Source organism: Bombina bombina, chromosome 11 (genome assembly GCF_027579735.1).
Source record: "Bombina bombina isolate aBomBom1 chromosome 11, aBomBom1.pri, whole genome shotgun sequence".
Lineage (NCBI taxonomy): Eukaryota > Metazoa > Chordata > Amphibia > Anura > Bombinatoridae > Bombina > Bombina bombina.
The window spans coordinates 43,082,346-43,109,217 of NC_069509.1; the positions used below are offsets into that span (position 1 = coordinate 43,082,346).

The 26,872-nt window shown below is 36.3% G+C and overlaps 1 protein-coding gene across 6 annotated transcripts in view; it reads left to right on the plus strand.

Annotated features, from left to right (window-relative positions):
• Positions 1-26,872, plus strand: part of LOC128642123 (uncharacterized) — a 163,783-nt gene that overhangs the window by 45,978 nt on the left and 90,933 nt on the right. For all 6 annotated transcript variants that reach the window (XM_053694795.1, XM_053694797.1, XM_053694800.1 and 3 more), the window contains 6 exons: positions 8,881-9,231; positions 9,360-9,671; positions 13,793-14,143; positions 14,272-14,580; positions 24,494-24,844; positions 24,973-25,281. In XM_053694795.1, the coding sequence (XP_053550770.1) occupies positions 8,881-9,231; positions 9,360-9,671; positions 13,793-14,143; positions 14,272-14,580; positions 24,494-24,844; positions 24,973-25,281 (1,983 nt within the window). The remainder of the gene's footprint in view (positions 1-8,880; positions 9,232-9,359; positions 9,672-13,792; positions 14,144-14,271; positions 14,581-24,493; positions 24,845-24,972; positions 25,282-26,872) is intronic.

The following is a 26,872-nucleotide window of genomic DNA, read 5'->3' on the forward strand; positions in this document are numbered from 1 at the left end:
TATTACTTCTGCTCATAGAGTGTCAGAGCTCTCGGCATTGCAGTACGAGTCTCCTTACCTTATTTTCCATTCAGATAAGGTTGTTTTACGTACTAAATTAGGATTTCTTCCTAAGGTTGTTTCCGATCGGAACATTAATCAGGAGATTGTTGTTCCTTCTTTGTGTCCTAATCCTTCTTCTCAGAAGGAACGACTTCTGCACAATTTGGACGTGGTCCATGCTTTAAAGTTTTATCTGCAGGCAACATACGACTTTCGTAAGTCTTCTTCTTTGTTTGTGATTTTCTCATAAAAACGTAAGGGACAGAAAGCTACGGCTACCTCTCTTTCTTTTTGGCTAAAGAGTATCATACGATTTGCATATGAGATTGCTGGACAGAGCCTCCCGAGAGGATTACGGCTCATTCCACGAGGGCTGTTGTTTCCTCATGGGCATTCAAAAATGAAGCTTCTATGGAACAGATTTGCAAGGAGTGGTGCCTTCCGTTTAGGTTCCCTGTCTTGTCCCTCCCGTATCATCTGTGTACTCTAGCTTGGGTATTGAATCCCTTTAGTAATTAAGATGATCCGTGGACTCATCATGTCATAAAAAAGAAAAGAAAATTTATGCTTACCTGATAAATTAATTTCTTTTTTGACACGATGAGTCCACTGCCGGCCCTGTACTTGTAAGACAGGTTGTTGGGTATTATAAACTTCAGACACCTCTGCACCTTGGCTTTTCCTTTCTTTCCTTAACTTCGGTCAAATGACTGGAGTGGGAGGGAAGGGAGGAGCTATTTAACAGCTTTGCTGGGGTGCTCTTTGCTGCCTCCTGCTGACCAGGAGGTGACTATCCCATTAGTAATTAAGATGATCCATGGACTCATTGTGTCAAAAAAGAAATAAATTTATCAGGTAAGCATAAATTTTCTTTTTTAAACAATAACAATTCTGGAGTAGACTGTCCATTTGATAATTGGTTAAATTCGAGTGTTAAAGGGACACTCAACACCAGAATTTTTGTTGTTTAAAAAGAAAGATAATCCCTTTATTACCCATTCCCCAGTTCTGCATAACCAACACTGTTATAGAAATGCACGTTTTACCTCTGTGATTACCTTGCATCTATGCCTCTGCAAACTGCCCCCTTATTTTAGTTCTTTTGACAGACTTGCATTTTAGCCAATGAGTGTTCACTCCAGGGTAACTTCACATGCATGATCTCAATGTTATCTATACAAAACACATGAACTAATGCCCTCTAGTGGTCAAAATGCATTCAGATTAGAGGCAGTCTTCAATGTCTAAGAAATTAGCATATGAACCTCTTAGGTTTAGCTTTCAACTAAGAATACCAAAAGAAAAAAGAAAAATTGGTGATAAAAGTAAATTGGAAAGTTGTTTAAAATGACATGCCCTATTTAAATCACGAAAGTTTTTTTGGAGTTGACGGTCCCTTTTAAGGTTCATGAAAGTCACAATTTAAGCAGGTCAAACAATGTTTTACTTTTATGGTCAAATTTACCTCTTTTTCTTGGCAAAAATACTTAGCTTTAATCTACAAAAGGTGGGCTCAGGAGCATGCATGTGTCTTGAGCACTATATGTATAACAGTCTTACAAACATTTTTGCAAACAGTGCTGCCGTATAGTGCTTAAAACACGTGCACAAGCCTCAGTCCACGTCAATATATTATAACAGAACAGGACTAATTTTCAACTAAAAGAAAAAGAGGTAAACTTTATAATAGAAAGATGAAAAGATTTTTGATAAATTGTACCGATCATAAAAGTTTTATTACATTTTTTGATAAAGGCAGCTGTTCAGTTTTTAACTAAATGCAAAACCTGGGAAATGCTTGGGTTTATGTTTTCACCATATTACCTAAATGTTCTCTACAATTAACTTGCTTAAGTAAATGTCCTATACGAATGAACTCTTTTGCTAAAGTAAATGTCCTATATGAATGAACTCTCTTGCTTAAGTAAATGTCCTATACGAATGATCTATAAGAAAAAGAAGCACAGAGGCGCCAACATGGCCTAGTAACGTCACAGCAGTCAGATACAAAACATCGGCAGGATAGGAAATATACTCACAAGCGTAGCGCACCCAAATGGTGCTATTGTGGCAGCCTGGAACATCAAACAGTGGTCCAGCTCACTGGTGTCTCCAGCCAGATAGAGATGATCCTTGGCGAGGGCCTATCCTATGATGCCTATAAGGGCAAAAAAGGCACACACATAGCCCAGTAACGTTTGTACACCAGATAAAAAAGGATTCAAGGTTGTACTTACAGGAAACAAAGGACCACCAGGTGCAATATCAGCAGTACTGGGACCTCTCAGCCGCCCAGTGGACTGTGGAATCCAATTTGCAGGATGCAGAAAATCACCACTTTGAAAGATAGGACTAGCACACACACTCTGCCCCCAGACAGGAGCAGAATAATTGTGATAAAGCAAGTGTATATTTAAAAACTTTTATTTTAAAAACAGCGACATGTCCTATACGAAGTAACTCTCTTGCTTAAGTAAATGTCCTATACGAAGTAACTCTCTTGCTTAAGTAAATGTCCTATACGAAGTAACTCTCTTGCTTAAGTAAATGTCCTATACGAATGAACTCTCTTGCTTAAGTAAATGTCCAATACGAATTAACTCTCTTACTTAAGTAAATGTCCTATACGAATTAACTCTCTTGCTTAAGTAAATGTCCTATACGAATGAACTCTCTTGCTTAAGTAAATGTCCTATACGAAGTAACTCTCTTGCTTAAGTAAATGTCCTATACGAATGAACTCTCTTGCTTAAGTAAATGTCCTATACGAAGTAACTCTCTTGCTTAAGTAAATGTCCTATACGAAGTAACTCTCTTGCTTAAGTAAATGTCCTATACGAATGCACTCTCTTGCTTAAGTAAATGTCCTATACGAAGTAACTCTCTTGCTTAAGTAAATGTCCTATACGAAGTAACTCTCTTGCTTAAGTAAATGTCCTAAACGAATTAATTCTCTTGCTTAAGTAAATGTCCTATACGAAGTAACTCTCTTGCTTAAGTAAATGTCCTATACGAATGAACTCTCTTGCTTAAGTAAATGTCCTATACGAAATAACTCTCTTGCTTAAGTAAATGTCCTATACAAATGAACTCTCTTGCCTAAGTAAATGTCCTATACGAATTAACTCTCTTGCTTAAGTAAATGTCCTATATGAATTAACTCTCTTGCTTAAGTAAATGTCCTATACGAAGTAACTCTCTTGCTTAAGTAAATGTCCTATACGAATTAACTCTCTTGCTTAAGTAAATGTCCTATACGAAGTAACTCTCTTGCTTAAGAAAATGTCCTATACGAATTAATTCTCTTGCTTAAGTAAATGTCCTATACGAATTAACTCTCTTGCTTAAGTAAATGTCCTATACGAATGAACTCTCTTGCTTAAGTAAATGTCCTATACGAAATAACTCTCTTGCTTAAGTAAATGTCCTATACGAAGTAACTCTCTTGCTTAAGTAAATGTCCTATACGAATTAACTCTCTTGCTTAAGTAAATGTCCCATACGAAGTAACTCTCTTGCTTAAGTAAATGTCCTATACGAAGTAACTCTCTTGCTTAAGTAAATGTCCTATACGAATGAACTCTCTTGCTTAAGTAAATGTCCTATACGAAATAACTCTCTTGTTTAAGTAAATGTCCTATACGAAGTAACTCTCTTGCTTAAGTAAATGTCCTATACGAATTAACTCTCTTGCTTAAGTAAATGTCCTATACGAAGTAACTCTCTTGCTTAAGAAAATGTCCTATACGAATTAATTCTCTTGCTTAAGTAAATGTCCTATACGAATTAACTCTCTTGCTTAAGTAAATGTCCTATACGAATGAACTCTCTTGCTTAAGTAAATGTCCTATACGAATGAACTCTCTTGCTTAAGTAAATGTCCTATACGAATGAACTCTCTTGCTTAAGTAAATGTCCTATACAAAGTAACTCTCTTGCTTAAGTAAATGTCCTATACGAAGTAACTCTCTTGCTTAAGTAAATGTCCTATACGAATTAATTCTCTTGCTTAAGTAAATGTCCTATACAAAGTAACTCTCTTGCTTAAGTAAATGTCCTATACGAATGAACTCTCTTGCTTAAGTAAATGTCCTATACGAAATAACTCTCTTGCTTAAGTAAATGTCCTATACAAATGAACTCTCTTGCCTAAGTAAATGTCCTATACGAATTAACTCTCTTGCTTAAGTAAATGTCCTATATGAATTAACTCTCTTGCTTAAGTAAATGTCCTATACGAATTAACTCTCTTGCTTAAGTAAATGTCCTATACGAATTAACTCTCTTGCTTAAGTAAATGTCCTATAGGAATTAATTCTCTTGCTTAAGTAAATGTCCTATACGAATGAACTCTCTTGCTTAAGTAAATGTCCTATACGAATGAACTCTCTTGCTTAAGTAAATGTCCTATACGAAATAACTCTCTTGCTTAAGTAAATGTCCTATACGAAGTAACTCTCTTGCTTAAGTAAATGTCCTATACGAATTAACTCTCTTGCTTAAGTAAATGTCCTATACGAAGTAACTCTCTTGCTTAAGTAAATGTCCTATACGAATTAATTCTCTTGCTTAAGTAAATGTCCTATACGAATTAACTCTCTTGCTTAAGTAAATGTCCTATACGAAATAACTCTCTTGCTTAAGTAAATGTCCTATACGAAGTAACTCTCTTGCTTAAGTAAATGTCCTATACGAAGTAACTCTCTTGCTTAAGTAAATGTCCTATACGAAGTAACTCTCTTGCTTAAGTAAATGTCCTATACGAATGTACTCTCTTGCTTAAGTAAATGTCCTATACGAATGAACTCTCTTGCTTAAGTAAATGTCCTATACGAATGCACTTTCTTGCTTAAGTAAATGTCCTATACGAAGTAACTCTCTTGCTTAAGTAAATGTCCTATACGAATTAACTCTCTTGCTTAAGTAAATGTCCTATACTAATTAACTCTCTTGCTTAACTAAATGTCCTATACGAATTAACTCTCTTGTTTAAGTAAATGTCCTATACGAAGTAACTCTCTTGCTTAAGTAAATGTCCTATACGAATTAACTCTCTTGCTTAAGTAAATGTCCTATACGAATGAACTCTCTTGCTTAAGTAAATGTCCTATACGAAGTAACTCTCTTGCTTAAGTAAATGTCCTTTACGAAGTAACTCTCTTGCTTAAGTAAATGTCCTATACGAATTAATTCTCTTGCTTAAGTAAATGTCCTATACAAAGTAACTCTCTTGCTTAAGTAAATGTCCTATACGAATGAACTCTCTTGCTTAAGTAAATGTCCTATACGAAATAACTCTCTTGCTTAAGTAAATGTCCTATACAAATGAACTCTCTTGCCTAAGTAAATGTCCTATACGAATTAACTCTCTTGCTTAAGTAAATGTCCTATATGAATTAACTCTCTTGCTTAAGTAAATGTCCTATACGAATTAACTCTCTTGCTTAAGTAAATGTCCTATACGAATTAACTCTCTTGCTTAAGTAAATGTCCTATACGAATGAACTCTCTTGCTTAAGTAAATGTCCTATACGAATGAACTCTCTTGCTTAAGTAAATGTCCTATACGAAGTAACTCTCTTGCTTAAGTAAATGTCCTATACGAATTAACTCTCTTGCTTAAGTAAATGTCCTATACGAAGTAACTCTCTTGCTTAAGTAAATGTCCTATACGAATTAACTCTCTTGCTTAAGTAAATGTCCTATACGAATGAACTCTCTTGCTTAAGTAAATGTCCTATACGAAATAACTCTCTTGCTTAAGTAAATGTCCTATACGAAGTAACTCTCTTGCTTAAGTAAATGTCCTATACGAATTAACTCTCTTGCTTAAGTAAATGTCCTATACGAAGTAACTCTCTTGCTTAAGTAAATGTCCTATACAAAGTAACTCTCTTGCTTAAGTAAATGTCCTATACGAATGAACTCTCTTGCTTAAGTAAATGTCCTATACGAATGTACTCTCTTGCTTAAGTAAATGTCCTATACGAATGAACTCTCTTGCTTAAGTAAATGTCCTATACGAATGAACTCTCTTGCTTAAGTAAATGTCCTATACGAATGCACTTTCTTGCTTAAGTAAATGTCCTATACGAAGTAACTCTCTTGCTTAAGTAAATGTCCTATACGAATGAACTCTCTTGCTTAAGTAAATGTCCTATACGAATGCACTTTCTTGCTTAAGTAAATGTCCTATACGAAGTAACTCTCTTGCTTAAGTAAATGTCCTATACGAATTAACTCTCTTGCTTAAGTAAATGTCCTATACTAATTAACTCTCTTGCTTAAGTAAATGTCCTATACGAATTAACTCTCTTGCTTAAGTAAATGTCCTATACGAAGTAACTCTCTTGCTTAAGTAAATGTCCTATACGAATGAACTCTCTTGCTTAAGTAAATGTCCTATACGAATGCACTCTCTTGCTTAAGTAAATGTCCTATACGAATGCACTCTCTTGCTTAAGTAAATGTCCTATACAAATTAACTCTCTTGCTTAAGTAAATGTCCTATACAAATTAACTCTCTTGCTTAAGTAAATGTCCTATACAAATTAACTCTCTTGCTTAAGTAAATGTCCTATACGAATTAACTCTCTTGCTTAAGTAAATGTCCTATACGAATGAACTCTCTTGCTTAAGTAAATGTCCTATACAAAGTAACTCTCTTGCTTAAGTAAATGTCCTATACAAATTAACTCTCTTGCTTAAGTAAATGTCCTATACAAATTAACTCTCTTGCTTAAGTAAATGTCCTATACGAATTAACTCTCTTGCTTAAGTAAATGTCCTATACGAATTAACTCTCTTGCTTAAGTAAATGTCCTATACGAATTAACTCTCTTGCTTAAGTAAATGCCATAATATGCTTGGATAAATGTAATGAAAGCCTCAAAACTTGGGAGGTTTCTCCCAATCTCATTATTCCACAAGGGTGATGTTCATTTAAACTATAATTTTTCCACCTTTGCTATTTCCTTTACAGAACATACCCTTGATTTTGAAAAGGAAAGATATTAGTAATCTCAACAAGATGTGCTCATCTTTCATTTGACAAGGGAAAAAAACACAATGTTCAGCAGATACACTTAGCTTAAAAACAAGATCAAGTGGACTGACCCTACCTAGTTTGAAAATATATCATTTGGCAGCACTACTAAAATTTGCACTAGATTGGATAGTTGAAGGGTATTATGTAACTTATTTCCAATTAGAATCAGATCTGTGTGCACCGTTCTCTTTACGAGCACTACTACACTACCCGATAATACAGCTACCTTGAAAAATTGTAAAGATAGTAGTGATTAAAAATATTATACAGGCATGGAATCATGATTTTTGTCAATAACTGGTAACCCTAATTTCCCTCCAGGTCTGAAGAATATAATTTTTTTATGATTGGAAAGCCAAGGGATTTACTAATATGATACAATTAAAAGATAATACAACAATATCTATTAAAACATTTGAATAAATTATTACTGAATTTCCCAAATAGCTAAGTTACATTTCTATGCCTATCTTCAGGTTAGACACCTTTTTAATGAGCAATGTTGTAAATATGGATTAGATTGGCATTTAGGTGACTAAGAACAGGCTATTGGGTCATATGCTAAAGGGAAACATTCCATCTTGATGATTTACAACATTGCCCTTAAATACAAGGGGGACAGACATATACAACTATTAGTCAATAAATGGAATAAAGTATTCCCTGCCCTTACCCAAGAAGAGGTAAAATACAGTTTAAATACTATTATTAAAACCACACATATAATAACATGGAGGAAGTCACACTTTAAAACATAAATAAACTATACTATACTTTCATGAAACTCACTAAATAGTACAAAAAGGATAATATATTTTGCTATAAATGTAGGGAGATAATTGCAGATATTATGCATTGCTTCTTTTTGTGCCCTAAAATATCACAATTTTGGCAGAAAATCAACTACTGGTTGGGAAAGTGTTAAAATCTAATTTTAAGATAGAAAATTTACATATTTTTTTCTATATAATTCCCCAGGAGCTAAATTAAATACTAAGCTTATTAATGCTGCGATATTACAAGGCCGCAACTTAATCTTAAACAACTGGAAATCAGCTCATGCGCCTACCACTGCAGAATTCTGTAAAGGAATGATAAAGCAGATGACTTTGGAATAATATAATGTAGTGACAGATTCAGAAAAAAAAATTAAGGTTTTCTTTACCAAGTGGCTAAGTGTAATAGAAACTATGGGGCCAATTTACTAAAGTGCGAGCGGATATGATACGGTGTAGCGTATCATGTCCACCGCACATTGATAAATGCCGACAGCATAAACTGTCTGCATATATCATTGCACAAGCAGTTCTTTGGTCATTTTTTATTTACTTTTTGTTATTTTTTCAAAACAACCAGGGGATAAACTGGCGACCGTAGTGAATTATTGTTATTTTATTGTACCTGTATTGCAGAAAATTAATCTAAAATTGTTTTATTTCTTATTTACTGATATGGCCTATAAAATTCCCTTTTACGCCAGATTAGAATTAAGGACATTTTGTTTCCTTTGAAGGCGGTAATGTAAAGTATTATTTTATAATGGCTATCTCTTATTTCTTGCAACTTAGGCCATATATGTGCCCTTATTTAAGTGTCTATGTGGGCTTAGTATTATATTGACCCAAGAAATGTATTTATGTCTCTTTTTTTTTCTTTTTTGTTGTTTATACGGATTATGGATGTTGTATTTTTATGTTTGAAATCAGTAAAGAAAGAAGTAATCTTATGTTACTATTTTTCTATTGTTTATTATATTTCTTCACTAATTAATTTTTATTTTTATCATTTAGACTTTCCTTGGCGACCTGAAATACAAGAAATCCCCATATCTCATGTAATAAATGGCAGAGAGGTCACAGTGCAGTACAACATCTATAAATATTTCCCTGATGCTCTGACTGTGAGATGGTTTAGGAAGGAGAGAGGAGGTCAGGAGCTGTTTCCGTTATCTCACTCTGAGAACCTCAGAATGTCAGATCTCACACACAACAAGCAGTCGGATAACACATACACCTGTACAGCTTGTTTGTTATTTACTCCATCACTGAGCTCAGACCAAGGAGCAGAATTTATCTGCAGAGTGGAACATCCCAGCCTGAAACAACCAATAGAAAGAGGAACTGGAGCTCTTGTAATTATGTGTGAGTGATATATTTGTTTTCTAGTATTTCTACATGTTGGTATTTTCTTACTGTTGAATGGGTTTTAAATATTGAGGAGGGAATTATGATCATGCTTTAAAATCTAAAATATTGTTATTCTCTTTCAGCTAAGCCAAATATTACAGGTCCTTTAAAATTAAACATTTGTGACCCCAACAGCCTGACGTGTACTCTGAATCTGACAAAATTATACCCTAAAGATATCCAGATCACATGGCTCTATAGAAGCGGACAATACTCACAGGAGCTGTCATCAGAATCAGTATCTGAAGAGTGTGCAGATCACACATTTAATGTAACAAGTACTTGTACAATTCCTGTACATCTCTTCATAGATCCAACCTCTAACATTTGTGTTAAATGGAAACATGAGTCTATGGATAAACCAGAATCCAAAGTACTTTCTATAAAAGATCCAGGTATGAAAAAGAGAATATCAGTTTTATTTTCTGTTTACTGAAACACAGAATATCCCAATTGGTCAGAATGGTACAGGGACATAATCAGGCTTTTTTAGGATTGTGTTTTAGTTTAAGTAATTATTTATGTGTTTTAGTAATTACTTATATGTTTAGTAATTATTTATATGTTTAGTAATTATTTATATATTTTAGTAATTATTTATATGTTTAGGAATTATTTATATGTTTTAGTAATTATTTATATGTTTAGTAATTATTTATATGTTTTAGTAATTATTTATCACCTAGATTACGTGTTGGGCGTTATGGGTGAAAAAGCACCGTTATGGCTCATAACGCTGCTTTTTCCCTACCACCGGTATTACGAGTCTTGTAGTTACAGTTGTACCGCACACCTTTTTTGCCGTCACGAAACGTAACTACCGCAGCTTTCAAAAAGTCATTTTCCTATAGGACTTCCACAGCGCAGGTATTACGAGTTTTCCTATCCGGCCAAAAAGTGTGTGGTACAGGCTATAACTACAAGATCTGTACCGCCACCTGAAAGTCAGTAGTTATGAGTTTACGTTACAGATCTGTACCATAAAACTCATAACTAAAGTGTTACAAAGTACACTAACACCCATAAACTACCTATTAACCACTAAACTAAGGCCCTCTCACATTGCAAACACTAAAATAAAATTATTAACCCCTAATCTGCCGCTCCGGACATCTCCGCCACTATAATAAACATATTAACCCCTAAAGCGCCGCACTCCCGCATCGCAAACACTAGTTAAATATTATTAACCCCTAATCTGCTGCCCCAATGTTCTCGCCACCTACAGACACTTATTAACCCCTAATCTGCTGTCCCTAACATCGCCGCAACCTACATTACTGTTATTAACCCCTAATCTGCTGCTCCCAAAATTGCCGCCACCTAACTACACTTATTAACCCCTAATCTGCTGCCCCCAATGTTGCTGCTACTATACTAAAGTTATTAACCCCTAAACCTAACCCTAAGTCTAACCCTAACACTACCTAACCCTAACACCCCCTAACTTTAAAGTAATTAAAAATAAAAATCACAATTAATACCTAAATTAGTCCTGTTTAAAACTAAATACTTACCTGTAAAATAAAACCTATCGGCTAGATTTACGCCTAGATTTAGAGTTTGGCGTTAGCCGTCAAAACCAGCGTTAGAGGCTCCTAACGCTGGTTTTGGGCTACCGCTGGTATTTAGAGTCAGTAAGGAAAGGGTCTAACGCTCACTTTCCAGCCACGACTTTTCCATACCACAGATCCCCCTACGCCATTTGCGTATCCTATCTTTTCAATGGGATCTTTCTAACGCCGGTATTTAGAGTCGTGGCTGAAGTGAGCATTAGAAATCTAATGACAAAACTCCAGCCGCAGAAAAAAGTCAGGAGTTAAGAGCTTTCTGGGCTAACGCCGGTTCATAAAGCTCTTAACTACTGTGCTCTAAAGTACACTAACACCCATAAACTACCTATGTACCCCTAAACCGAGGTCCCCCCACATCGCCGCCACTCTATTAAAATTTTTTAACCCCTAATCTGCCGACCGCACATCGCCGCCACCTACGTTATCCATATGAACCCCTAATCTGCTACCCCTAACACCGCCAACCCCTATATTATATTTATTAACCCCTAATCTGCCGCCCCCAATGTCGCCGACACCTACCTACAATTTTTAACCCCTAATCTGCCGACCGGACCTCACCGCCACTATAATAAATGTATTAACCCCTAATCCGCCTCACTCCTGCCTCACTAACCCTATAATAAATAGTATTAACCCCTAATCTGCCCTCCCTAACATCGCTGACACCTAACTTCAAGTATTAACCCTTAATCTGCCAACCGGACCTCACTGCTACTCTAATACATTTATTAACCCCTAAAGCTAAGTCTAACCTTAACCCTAACACCCCCCTAAATTAAATATAATTTAAATCTAACGAAATAAATTAACTCTTATTAAATAAATTATTCCTATTTAAAGCTAAATACTTACCTGTAAAATAAATCCTAATATAGCTACAATATAAATTATAATTATATTGTAGCTATTTTAGGATTAATATTTATTTTACAGGCAACTTTGTATTTATTTTAACCAGGTACAATAGCTATTAAATAGTTAATAACTATTTAATAGCTACCTAGTTAAAATAATTACAAAATTACCTGTCAAATAAATCCTAACCTAAGTTACAATTAAACCTAACACTACACTATCAATAAATTAATTAAATAAAATACCTACAATTATCTACAATTAAACCTAACACTACACTATCAATAAATTAATTAAATACAATACCTACAAATAAATACAATTAAATAAACTAACTAAAGTACAAAAAATAAAAAAGAACTAAGTTACAAAAAATAAAAAAATATTTACAAACATTTAAAAATATTACAACAATTTTAAACTAATTACACCTACTCTAAGCCCCCTAATAAAATAACAAAGCCCCCCAGAATAAAAAAATGCCCTACCCTATTCTAAAATTAAAATAGAAAAGCTCTTTTACCTTACCAGCCCTTAAAAGGGCCCTTTGCGGGGCATGCCCCAAAGAATTCAGCTCTTTTGCCTGTAAAAAAAAACATACAATACCCCCCACCAACATTACAACCCACCACCCACATACCCCTAATCTAACCCAAACCCCCCTTAAATAAACCTAACACTAAGCCCCTGAAGATCTCCCTACCTTGTCTTCACCTCACCGGGTTCACCGATCGGTCCAGAAGAGGGTCCGAAGTCTTGATCCAAGCCCATGCGGGGGCTGAAGAGTGACGTCCATCCTCCGGCTGAAGTCTTGATCCAAGCGGCGGCTGAAGAACAGGCTATTGGGTCATATGCTAAAGGGAAACATTCCATCTTGAGGATTTACAGCATAGCTCTTGAATACAAGGGGGATAGACATATACAACTATTAGTCAATAAATGGAATAAAGTATCCCCTGCACTTACCCAAGAAGATGTAAAATACAGTTTAAATACTATTATTAAAACCACACATATAATAACATGGAGGGAGTCACACTTTAAAACATAAATAAACTATACTATACTCTCATGAAACTTGCTAAATAGTACAAAAAGGATAATATATTTTGCTATAAATATAGGGAGATAATTGCAGATATTATGCATTGCTTCTGGTTGTGCCCTAAAATATCACAATTTTGGCAGAAAATCAACTACTGGTTGGGGAAAGTGTTAAAATCTAATTTTAAGATAGAAAATTTACATATTTTTTTCTATATAATTCCCCAGGAGCTAAATTAAATACTAAGCTTATTAATGCTGCGATATTACAAGGCCGCAACTTAATCTTAAACAACTGGAAATCAGCTCATGCGCCTACCATTGCAGAATTCTGTAAAGGAATGATAAAGCAGATGACTTTGGAACAATATAATGTAGTGACAGATTCAGAAAAAAAAATTAAGGTTTTCTTTACCAAGTGGCTAAGTGTAATAGAAACTATGGGGCCAATTTACTAAAGTGCGAGCGGATATGATACGGTGTAGCGTATCATGTCCACCGCACATTGATAAATGCCGACAGCATACACTGTCTGCATATATCATTGCACAAGCAGTTCTTTGGTCATTTTTTATTTACTTTTTGTTATTTTTTCAAAACAACCAGGGGATAAACTGGCGACCTTAGTGAATTATTGTTATTTTATTGTACCTGTATTGCAGAAAATTAATCTAAAATGGTTTTATTTCTTATTTACTGAAATGGCCTATAAAATTCCCTTTTACGCCAGATTAGAATTAAGGACATTTTGTTTCCTTTGAAGGCGGTAATGTAAAGTATTATGTTATAATGGCTATCTCTTATTTCTTGCAACTTAGGCCATAGATGTGCCCTTATTTAATTGTCTATGTGGGCTTAGTATTATATTGACCCAAGAAATTTATTTATGTCTCTTTTTTTTTCTTTTTTGTTGTTTATACGGATTATGGATGTTGTATTTTTATGTTTGAAATCAGTAAAGAAAGAAGTAATCTTATGTTACTATTTTTCTATTGTTTATTATATTTCTTCACTAATTAATTTTTATTTTTATCGTTTAGACTTTCCTTGGCGACCTGAAATACAAGAAATCCCCATATCTCATGTAATAAATGGCAGAGAGGTCACAGTGCAGTACAACATCTATAAATATTTCCCTGATGCTCTGACTGTGAGATGGTTTAGGAAGGAGAGAGGAGGTCAGGAGCTGTTTCCGTTATCTCACTCTGAGAACCTAAGAATGTCAGATCTCACACACAAGAAGCAGTCGGAAAACACATACACCTGTACAGCTTGTTTGTTATTTACTCCCTCACTGAGCTCAGACCAAGGAGCAGAATTAATCTGCAGAGTGGAACATCCCAGCCTGGAACAACCAATAGAAAGAGGAACTGGAGCTCTTGTAGTTATGTGTGAGTGATATATTTGTTTTCTAGTATTTCTACATGTTGGTATTTTCTTACTGTTGATTGGGTTTTAAATATTGAGGAGGGAATTATGATCATGCTTTAAAATCTAAAATATTGTTATTCTCTTTCAGCTAAGCCAAATATTACAGGTCCTTTAAAATTAAACATTTGTGACCCCAACAGCCTGACCTGTACTCTGAATCTGACAAAATTATACCCTAAAGATATCCAGATCACATGGCTCTATAGAAGCGGCCAATACTCACAGGAGCTGTCATCCGAATCAGTATCAGAGTGTGCAGATCACACATTTAATGTAACAAGTACTTGTACAATTCCTGTAAATCTCTTCATAGATCCAACCTCTAACATTTGTGTTAAATGGAAACATGAGTCTATGGATGAACCAGAATCCAAAGTACTTTCTATAAAAGATCCAGGTATGAAAAAGAGAATATCAGTTTTATTTTCTGTTTACTGAAACACAGAATATCCCAATTGGTCAGAATGGTACAGGGACATAATCAGGCTTTTTTTAGGATTGTGTTTTAGTTTAAGTAATTATTTATGTGTTTTAGTAATTACTTATATGTTTAGTAATTATTTATATGTTTAGTAATTATTTATATATTGTAGTAATTATTTATATGTTTAGTAATTATTTATATGTTTTAGTAATTATTTATATGTTTAGTAATTATTTATATGTTTTAGTAATTATTTATCACCTAGATTACGTGTTGGGCGTTATGGGTGAAAAAGCACCGTTATGGCTCATAACGCTGCTTTTTCCCTACCACCGGTATTACGAGTCTTGTAGTTACAGTTGTACCGCACACCTTTTTCTCTTGTTAAGTGTATCCAGTCCACGGATCATCCATTACTTATGGGATATATTCTCCTTCCCAACAGGAAGTTGCAAGAGTCCACCCACAGCAAAGCTGCTATATAGCTCCTCCCCTAACTGCCATTACCAGTCATTCTCTTGCAAGTCTCAACATAGATAGGAGGTCGTGAGAGTCTGTGTTTTTTTATACTTAGTTTATTTCTTCAATCAAAAGTTTGTTATTTTTAAATGGCACCGGAGTGTGCTGTTTATTTCAGGCAGTATTTGGAAGAAGAATCTGCCTGCGTTTTTTCTATGATCTTAGCAGACGTAACTAAGATCCAGTTGCTGTTCTCACACATTCTGAGGAGTAAGGTACTTCAGAGGGGGAATGGCGTGCAGGTTTTCCTGCAAATAAGGTATGTGCAGTAAAATATTTTTCTAAGAAATGGAATTGACTAAGAAAATACTGCTGATACCGAAGTAATGTAAGTACAGCCTTTAAATGCAGTGAAAGCGACTGGTACCAGGCTGATTGATAGAGATATATGCTAAGGTATGTGCAGTAATATATTTTTCTAAGGAATGGAATTGACTAAGAAAATACTGCTGATACCGAAGTAATGTAAGTAAAGCCTTAAATGCAGTGATAGCGACTGAATCAGGCTTATTAATAGACATACATACTCTTATAAGAATGTGTTTTAAAACGTTTGCTGGCATGTTTAATCGTTTTTTAACATATGTTTGGTGATAAAACTTATTGGGGCCTAATTTTTCCACATGGCTGGCTTAAATTTTGCATAGAAACAGTTATAGGGAAGGTAATCCACAGCTCAGCTGTGGCAGTTTTGTTGTGTCTGTTTAAAAAAAAATGTCGTTTTTTTTTTTTTTTTATCTGTTTTTTGCATTAAGGGGTTAATCATCCATTTGCAAGTGGGTGCAATGCTCTGTTAACTTATTACATGTACTATAAAAATTTCGTTTGATTTACTGCCTTTTTTCACTGTTTTTCAAATTTTGACAAAATTTGTTTCTCTTAAAGGCACAGTAACGTTTGTTATATTTGCTTGTTAACTTGATTTAAAGTGTTTTCCAAGCTTACTAGTCTCTTTATTAGTTCTAACATGTCTAACATAGAGGAGGCTCTGTGTTTATTATGTTTAAAGCCATGGTGGAACCCCATTTTAGAATGTGTACCAGATGTACTGATTTCATGTTAAACAATAAAGATCATTTTTTGTATTTAAAAACATTATCACCAGAGGATTCTGTCGAGGGGGAAGTTATGCCGACTAACTCTCCCCACGTGTCAGACCCTTTGACTCCCGCTTTAGGGACTTACGCTCAAATGGCGCCAAGTACATGAAGGGCACCCATAGCGTTTATTTTACCAGAGGATTCTGTCGAGGGGGAAGTTATGCCGACTAACTCTCCCCACGTGTCAGACCCTTTGACTCCCGCTCCAGGGACTCACGCTCAAATGGCGCCAAGTATATCAATGGCGCCCATAGCGTTTATTTTACAAGACATGGCAAAGGTTGTGTATAATACACTGGCAGCAGTATTAGTCAGACTACCTGAAATTAAAGGAAAGCAAAACAGCTCTGGGGGTAGATACAGAGCAAACAGACGCTTTAAGAACCATGTCTGATACTACCTCACAATATGCTTAGTCTGTGGGTGATATTTGTGACTCAGGGAAGATGATTTAACCTGATTCTGATATTTCTACATTTAAAATTTATGCTTGAGAACCTCCACTTGTTGCTCAGGGAGGCTTTAGCTGCTCTGAATGAATGTGTACAATCGCAGTGCCAGAGAAATTGTGTAGACTGGATAAATAATATGCAGTGCCGGTGTGTACTTATGTTTTTCCAATACCTAAAGAGGTTTACTAAAATTTTTCATAAGGAATGGGATAGACCAGGTGTGCCGTTCTCTTCCCCTCCTATTTTTTAGAAGAATGTTTTCTAATAGTTGCCACCACACGGGACTTATGGCAGACAGTTCCTAAGGTGGAGAGAAGAGTTTCTACTCTAGCTAAGCGTACCACTACCTCTGGCGAGGACTGTTGTGCTTTTTTAGATCCAATGGATAAAAAATGTTTATTCAACAAGGTTTTATCCTGCAGCCCCTTGCACGCATTGCTCCTGTCACTGCTGCTGCGGCGTTCTGGTTTGAGTCTCTTGATGAGGCTTTACAGGCTCCATTGGATGAATATATTTGACAAGCTTAGAGCACTTAAGCTAGCCAATTCCTTTGTTTTCTGATGCCATTGTTCCTTTGACTAGACTAACGGCTAAGAATTCTGTTTTTTACTATACTGGCGCGCAGAGCGCTATGGCTTATATCATGGTCAGCTGTCGTGACTTTAATAAATAAGCTACTTAACTTCCCTTCAAGGGGCAGACCCTATTCAGGCCTAGTTTGAAGGAGATTATTACTTATATCACTGGAGGAAAAGATCATGCCCTTCCTCAGGACAGGTCCAAATCAAGGGACAAAAAAGGCCTAATTTTCGTGCCTTTCGAAAATTCAAAGCAGGTGTGGCATCAACTTCCTCTAAGGCAAAATAAGAGGGAACTTTTGCTCAGTCCAAGGCGGTCTGGAGACAACCGGACCTGGAACAAAGATAAGCAGGTCAAGGAGCCTGCTGCTGCCTCTAAAACAGCATGAGGAACGGACCCCTATCTGGTAACGGATCCTATAGGGGGCAGACTTCATTCTTCGCCCAGGCGTGGGCAAGAGATGCCCAGGATCCCTGGGCATTGGAAATTATACCCCAGAGATATCTTCTGGATTTCAAAGCTTTTCCCCCCAAAAAAGGGGAGTTTTTGCCTTTCACATTTATCTGCAAACCAGATAAAGAAAGAGACATTCTTGCATTGTGTACGTGACCCATTCAGTTCCAATAGAGGAACAGGGACACAGTTTTCCTCAAATCGGTTTGTGGTTCCCAAGGAAAGGAAACCTTCAGACCTATTTTGGATCTAAAAGATCTTAAACAAATTCTTTAGAATTCTATCATTTAAGATGGAAACTATTCGTACCATCTTAACTATGATCCAGGAGAGTCAATAGAGGACTACAATGGATTTGAAGGATGCTTATCCTCACATTACGATGCATAAAGATCACCATCGGTTTTTCAGGTTTGCCTTTCTAGACAGGCATTACCAGTTTGTAGCTCTTTCCTTTGGGTTAACTACAGCCCCTAGAATCTTTATGGAGGTTCTGGGGTCACTTTGGCGGTCCTTAGACCGCGGGGCATAGAAGTGGCCCCTTATTTAGACGACATCCTGATACAGGCGTCAAACATCCAAGTTGCCAAGTCTCATACGGACATAGTACTGGCATTTCTGAGATCGCATGGGTGGAAAGTGAACAAGGAAAGAGTTCTCTATCCCCAATATCAAGGGTTTCCCTCCTAGGGATTCTGATAGATTTTGTAGAAATTAAAATTTACCTGACGGAGTCCAGGTTGTCAAAGTTTCTAAATTTCTGCCGTGTTTTTCATTCCATCCGCGCCCTTTGGTGGCTCAGTACATGAATGTAATCGGCTTAATGGTAGCGGCAAGGGACATAGTACCGTTTGCACGCCTACATTTCAGACCACTGCAACTATGCATGCTCAGCCAGAGGAACGGGGATTACACAGATTTGTTCTCCTGTTAAATCCGGACCAAGAAACCAGAGATTCTCTTCTCTGGTGACTATCTCGGGTCCATCTGTCCAAGGGTATGACCTTCCGCAGGTCAGATGGGACAATTGTTACAACATATGCCAGCCTTTTAGGTTGGGATACAGTCTGGAACTCCCTGAAGGCTCAGGGATAGTGGACTCAGGAGGAGACCCTCCTTCTAATGAATATTCTGGAACTGGGAGCGATATTCCATGCTCTTCAGACTTGGCCTCAGTTAGCAACTCTGAGGTACATCATATTTCAGTCGGACAATATCACGACTGTGGCTTACATCAACCATCAAGGGGGAACAGAAGTTCCCTAGCAATGTTAGAAGTCTTAAAATAATTCACTGGACAGAGACTCACTCTTGTCTAAAAGCTATCCCTATCCCAGGTGTTGAGAACTGGGAGGCAGATTTTCTAAGTCGTCAGACTTTTCATCCGGGGGAGTGGGAATTCCCTCCGGAGGGGTTTGCACAAGATCAAGCAGGAGAGTGCTTTGGTGCTTTTGACAGCGCCTGCGTGGCCACGCAGGACCTGGTATGCAGATCTGGTGGACATGTCATCCTTTCCACCACGGTCTCTGCTTCTGAGACAGGACCCTCTACCTCAGGGTCTTTTCAACCATCTAAATATAACTAATCTGAGATGGACTGCCTGGAGACAGAACACTTGATGTTATCAAAGCATGGCTTCTCCGAGTCAGTAATTGATACCTTAATACAGGCATAAAAGCCTGTCTCTAGGAAAATTTAACATAAGATATGGTGTAAATATCTTATTGTTATGAATCCAAGGGTTACTCATGGAGTAAAGTCTGGATTCCCAGGATATTATCTTTTCTCCAAGATGATTTTGAGAAAAGGGTTGTCAGCTAGTTCTTTAAAAGGACAGATTTCTACTCTGTCTATTCTTTTGCACAAGCGTCTGGCAGGTATTCTAGACGTTCAGGCATTTGGTCAGGCTTTGGTTAGAACCAAGCCTGTGGTTAAAAATGTTGCTCCACCATGGAGCTTAAAGCTGGTTCTTAAGGTTCTTCAAGGAGTTCCATTTGAACCTTTTCATTCCATAGATATCAAACTTCTATCTTGGAAAGTTCATTTTTGGTAGCTATTTCCTCGGCTCATAGAGTCTCCGAGTTATCTGCGTTGCAATGTGATTCTCCTTATCTGGTTCTCCGTACGGATAAGGTAGTCCTGTGTACCAACCTGGGTTTTTACCTAAGGTGGTATCTAACAAGAATATCACTCAAGAGATTGTTGTTCCATTCTTGTATCCTAATCCTTCTTCAAAGAAGGAACGTCTATTACACAATTTGGACGTGGTTCGTGTTTTAAAGTTTTACTTACAAGCTACTACAGATTTTCATCAAACATTCACCTTGTTTGTTGTCTATTCTGGACAGAGGAGAGGTCAAAGGACTTCAGCAACCTCTCTGTCTTTTTGGTTAAAAAGCATAATTCATTTAGCTTATGAGACTGCTGGACAGCAGCCTCCTGAAGGGATTACAGCTCATTCTACTAGAGCTGTGGTTTTCACTTGGGCCTTTTTTAAATGTGGCTTCTGTTGAACAGATTACAAGACGGAGTCTTGGTCTGCGTTTCATACTTTTTCAAATTTAACAAATTTGATACCTTGCTTCTTCGGAGGCTATTTTTGGGAGAAAGGGTTTTTTACAGGCAGTGGTAACTTCCGTTTAAGTACCTGCCTTGTCCCTCCCATCATCCGTGTACTTTAGCTTTGGTATTGGTATCCCATAAGTAATGGATGATCCCTGGACTGGATACACTTAACAAGAGAAAACATAATTTATGCTTACCTGATAAATTTATTTCTCTTGTAGTGTATCCAGTCCACGGCCCGCCCTGTCACTTTAAGGCAGTTAATTTTTCCATTAAACTACAGTCACCACTGCACCCTATGGTTTTCCTTTCTCTGCATGTTTTCGGTCGAATGACTGGTAATGGCAGTTAGGGGAGGAGCTATATAGCAGCTTTGCTGTGGGTGGACTCTTGCAACTTCCTGTTGGGAAGGAGAATATATCCCATAAGTAATAGATGATCCGTGGACTGGATACACTACAAGAGAAATAAATTTATCAGGTAAGCATAAATTATGTTTTTGCCGTCACGAAACGTAACTACCGCAGCTTTCAAAAAGTCATTTTCCTATAGGACTTCCACAGCGCAGGTATTACGAGTTTTCCTATCCGGCCAAAAAGTGTGTGGTACAGGCTATAACTACAAGATCTGTACCGCCACCTGAAAGTCAGTAGTTATGAGTTTACGTTACAGATCTGTACCATAAAACTCATAACTAAAGTGTTACAAAGTACACTAACACCCATAAACTACCTATTAACCCCTAAACTAAGGCCCTCTCACATTGCAAACACTAAAATAAAATTATTAACCCCTAATCTGCCGCTCCGGACATCTCCGCCACTATAATAAACATATTAACCCCTAAAGCGCCGCACTCCCGCATCGCAAACACTAGTTAAATATTATTAACCCCTAATCTGCTGCCCCAATGTTCTCGCCACCTACAGACACTTATTAACCCCTAATCTGCTGTCCCTAACATCGCCGCAACCTACATTACTGTTATTAACCCCTAATCTGCTGCTCCCAAAATTGCCGCCACCTAACTACACTTATTAACCCCTAATCTGCTGCCCCCAATGTCGCTGCCACTATACTAAAGTTATTAACCCCTAAACCTAACCCTAAGTCTAACCCTAACACTACCTAACCCTAACACCCCCTAACTTTAAAGTAATTAAAAATAAAAATCACAATTAATACCTAAATTAGTCCTGTTTAAAACTAAATACTTACCTGTAAAATAAAACCTATCGGCTAGATTTACGCCTAGATTTAGAGTTTGGCGTTAGCCGTCAAAACCAGCGTTAGAGGCTCCTAACGCTGGTTTTGGGCTACCGCTGGTATTTAGAGTCAGTAAGGAAAGGGTCTAACGCTCACTTTCCAGCCACGACTTTTCCATACCGCAGATCCCCCTACGCCATTTGCGTATCCTATCTTTTCAATGGGATCTTTCTAACGCCGGTATTTAGAGTCGTGGCTGAAGTGAGCATTAGAAATCTAACGACAAAACTCCAGCCTCAGAAAAAAGTCAGGAGTTAAGAGCTTTCTGGGCTAACGCCGGTTCATAAAGCTCTTAACTACTGTGCTCTAAAGTACACTAACACCCATAAACTACCTATGTACCCCTAAACCGAGGTCCCCCCACATCGCCGCCACTCTATTAAAATTTTTTAACCCCTAATCTGCCGACCGCACATCGCCGCCACCTACGTTATCCATATGAACCCCTAATCTGCTACCCCTAACACCGCCAACCCCTATATTATATTTATTAACCCCTAATCTGCCGCCCCCAATGTCGCCGACACCTACCTACAATTTTTAACCCCTAATCTGCCGACCGGACCTCACCGCCACTATAATAAATGTATTAACCCCTAATCCGCCTCACTCCTGCCTCACTAACCCTATAATAAATAGTATTAACCCCTAATCTGCCCTCCCTAACATCGCCTGACACCTAACTTCAAGTATTAACCCTTAATCTGCCAACCGGACCTCACTGCTACTCTAATACATTTATTAACCCCTAAAGCTAAGTCTAACCTTAACCCTAACACCCCCCTAAATTAAATATAATTTAAATCTAACGAAATAAATTAACTCTTATTAAATAAATTATTCCTATTTAAAGCTAAATACTTACCTGTAAAATAAATCCTAATATAGCTACAATATAAATTATAATTATATTGTAGCTATTTTAGGATTAATATTTATTTTACAGGCAACTTTGTATTTATTTTAACCAGGTACAATAGCTATTAAATAGTTAATAACTATTTAATAGCTACCTAGTTAAAATAATTACAAAATTACCTGTCAAATAAATCCTAACCTAAGTTACAATTAAACCTAACACTACACTATCAATAAATTAATTAAATAAAATACCTACAATTATCTACAATTAAACCTAACACTACACTATCAATAAATTAATTAAATACAATACCTACAAATAAATACAATTAAATAAACTAACTAAAGTACAAAAAATAAAAAAGAACTAAGTTACAAAAAATAAAAAAATATTTACAAACATTTAAAAATATTACAACAATTTTAAACTAATTACACCTACTCTAAGCCCCCTAATAAAATAACAAAGCCCCCCAGAATAAAAAAATGCCCTACCCTATTCTAAAATTAAAATAGAAAAGCTCTTTTACCTTACCAGCCCTTAAAAGGGCCCTTTGCGGGGCATGCCCCAAAGAATTCAGCTCTTTTGCCTGTAAAAAAAAACATACAATACCCCCCACCAACATTACAACCCACCACCCACATACCCCTAATCTAACCCAAACCCCCCTTAAATAAACCTAACACTAAGCCCCTGAAGATCTCCCTACCTTGTCTTCACCTCACCGGGTTCACCGATCGGTCCAGAAGAGGGTCCGAAGTCTTGATCCAAGCCCATGCGGGGGCTGAAGAGTGACGTCCATCCTCCGGCTGAAGTCTTGATCCAAGCGGCGGCTGAAGAACAGGCTATTGGGTCATATGCTAAAGGGAAACATTCCATCTTGAGGATTTACAGCATAGCTCTTGAATACAAGGGGGATAGACATATACAACTATTAGTCAATAAATGGAATAAAGTATCCCCTGCACTTACCCAAGAAGATGTAAAATACAGTTTAAATACTATTATTAAAACCACACATATAATAACATGGAGGGAGTCACACTTTAAAACATAAATAAACTATACTATACTCTCATGAAACTTGCTAAATAGTACAAAAAGGATAATATATTTTGCTATAAATATAGGGAGATAATTGCAGATATTATGCATTGCTTCTGGTTGTGCCCTAAAATATCACAATTTTGGCAGAAAATCAACTACTGGTTGGGGAAAGTGTTAAAATCTAATTTTAAGATAGAAAATTTACATATTTCTTTCTATATAATTCCCCAGGAGCTAAATTAAATACTAAGCTTATTAATGCTGCGATATTACAAGGCCGCAACTTAATCTTAAACAACTGGAAATCAGCTCATGCGCCTACCATTGCAGAATTCTGTAAAGGAATGATAAAGCAGATGACTTTGGAACAATATAATGTAGTGACAGATTCAGAAAAAAAAATTAAGGTTTTCTTTACCAAGTGGCTAAGTGTAATAGAAACTATGGGGCCAATTTACTAAAGTGCGAGCGGATATGATACGGTGTAGCGTATCATGTCCACCGCACATTGATAAATGCCGACAGCATACACTGTCTGCATATATCATTGCACAAGCAGTTCTTTGGTCATTTTTTATTTACTTTTTGTTATTTTTTCAAAACAACCAGGGGATAAACTGGCGACCTTAGTGAATTATTGTTATTTTATTGTACCTGTATTGCAGAAAATTAATCTAAAATGGTTTTATTTCTTATTTACTGAAATGGCCTATAAAATTCCCTTTTACGCCAGATTAGAATTAAGGACATTTTGTTTCCTTTGAAGGCGGTAATGTAAAGTATTATGTTATAATGGCTATCTCTTATTTCTTGCAACTTAGGCCATAGATGTGCCCTTATTTAATTGTCTATGTGGGCTTAGTATTATATTGACCCAAGAAATTTATTTATGTCTCTTTTTTTTTCTTTTTTGTTGTTTATACGGATTATGGATGTTGTATTTTTATGTTTGAAATCAGTAAAGAAAGAAGTAATCTTATGTTACTATTTTTCTATTGTTTATTATATTTCTTCACTAATTAATTTTTATTTTTATCGTTTAGACTTTCCTTGGCGACCTGAAATACAAGAAATCCCCATATCTCATGTAATAAATGGCAGAGAGGTCACAGTGCAGTACAACATCTATAAATATTTCCCTGATGCTCTGACTGTGAGATGGTTTAGGAAGGAGAGAGGAGGTCAGGAGCTGTTTCCGTTATCTCACTCTGAGAACCTAAGAATGTCAGATCTCACACACAAGAAGCAGTCGGAAAACACATACACCTGTACAGCTTGTTTGTTATTTACTCCCTCACTGAGCTCAGACCAAGGAGCAGAATTAATCTGCAGAGTGGAACATCCCAGCCTGGAACAACCAATAGAAAGAGGAACTGGAGCTCTTGTAGTTATGTGTGAGTGATATATTTGTTTTCTAGTATTTCTACATGTTGGTATTTTCTTACTGTTGATTGGGTTTTAAATATTGAGGAGGGAATTATGATCATGCTTTAAAATCTAAAATATTGTTATTCTCTTTCAGCTAAGCCAAATATTACAGGTCCTTTAAAATTAAACATTTGTGACCCCAACAGCCTGACCTGTACTCTGAATCTGACAAAATTATACCCTAAAGATATCCAGATCACATGGCTCTATAGAAGCGGCCAATACTCACAGGAGCTGTCATCCGAATCAGTATCAGAGTGTGCAGATCACACATTTAATGTAACAAGTACTTGTACAATTCCTGTAAATCTCTTCATAGATCCAACCTCTAACATTTGTGTTAAATGGAAACATGAGTCTATGGATGAACCAGAATCCAAAGTACTTTCTATAAAAGATCCAGGTATGAAAAAGAGAATATCAGTTTTATTTTCTGTTTACTGAAACACAGAATATCCCAATTGGTCAGAATGGTACAGGGACATAATCAGGCTTTTTTTAGGATTGTGTTTTAGTTTAAGTAATTATTTATGTGTTTTAGTAATTACTTATATGTTTAGTAATTATTTATATGTTTAGTAATTATTTATATATTGTAGTAATTATTTATATGTTTAGTAATTATTTATATGTTTTAGTAATTATTTATATGTTTAGTAATTATTTATATGTTTTAGTAATTATTTATCACCTAGATTACGTGTTGGGCGTTATGGGTGAAAAAGCACCGTTATGGCTCATAACGCTGCTTTTTCCCTACCACCGGTATTACGAGTCTTGTAGTTACAGTTGTACCGCACACCTTTTTCTCTTGTTAAGTGTATCCAGTCCACGGATCATCCATTACTTATGGGATATATTCTCCTTCCCAACAGGAAGTTGCAAGAGTCCACCCACAGCAAAGCTGCTATATAGCTCCTCCCCTAACTGCCATTACCAGTCATTCTCTTGCAAGTCTCAACATAGATAGGAGGTCGTGAGAGTCTGTGTTTTTTTATACTTAGTTTATTTCTTCAATCAAAAGTTTGTTATTTTTAAATGGCACCGGAGTGTGCTGTTTATTTCAGGCAGTATTTGGAAGAAGAATCTGCCTGCGTTTTTTCTATGATCTTAGCAGACGTAACTAAGATCCAGTTGCTGTTCTCACACATTCTGAGGAGTAAGGTACTTCAGAGGGGGAATGGCGTGCAGGTTTTCCTGCAAATAAGGTATGTGCAGTAAAATATTTTTCTAAGAAATGGAATTGACTAAGAAAATACTGCTGATACCGAAGTAATGTAAGTACAGCCTTTAAATGCAGTGAAAGCGACTGGTACCAGGCTGATTGATAGAGATATATGCTAAGGTATGTGCAGTAATATATTTTTCTAAGGAATGGAATTGACTAAGAAAATACTGCTGATACCGAAGTAATGTAAGTAAAGCCTTAAATGCAGTGATAGCGACTGAATCAGGCTTATTAATAGACATACATACTCTTATAAGAATGTGTTTTAAAACGTTTGCTGGCATGTTTAATCGTTTTTTAACATATGTTTGGTGATAAAACTTATTGGGGCCTAATTTTTCCACATGGCTGGCTTAAATTTTGCATAGAAACAGTTATAGGGAAGGTAATCCACAGCTCAGCTGTGGCAGTTTTGTTGTGTCTGTTTAAAAAAAAATGTCGTTTTTTTTTTTTTTTTTATCTGTTTTTTGCATTAAGGGGTTAATCATCCATTTGCAAGTGGGTGCAATGCTCTGTTAACTTATTACATGTACTATAAAAATTTCGTTTGATTTACTGCCTTTTTTCACTGTTTTTCAAATTTTGACAAAATTTGTTTCTCTTAAAGGCACAGTAACGTTTGTTATATTTGCTTGTTAACTTGATTTAAAGTGTTTTCCAAGCTTACTAGTCTCTTTATTAGTTCTAACATGTCTAACATAGAGGAGGCTCTGTGTTTATTATGTTTAAAGCCATGGTGGAACCCCATTTTAGAATGTGTACCAGA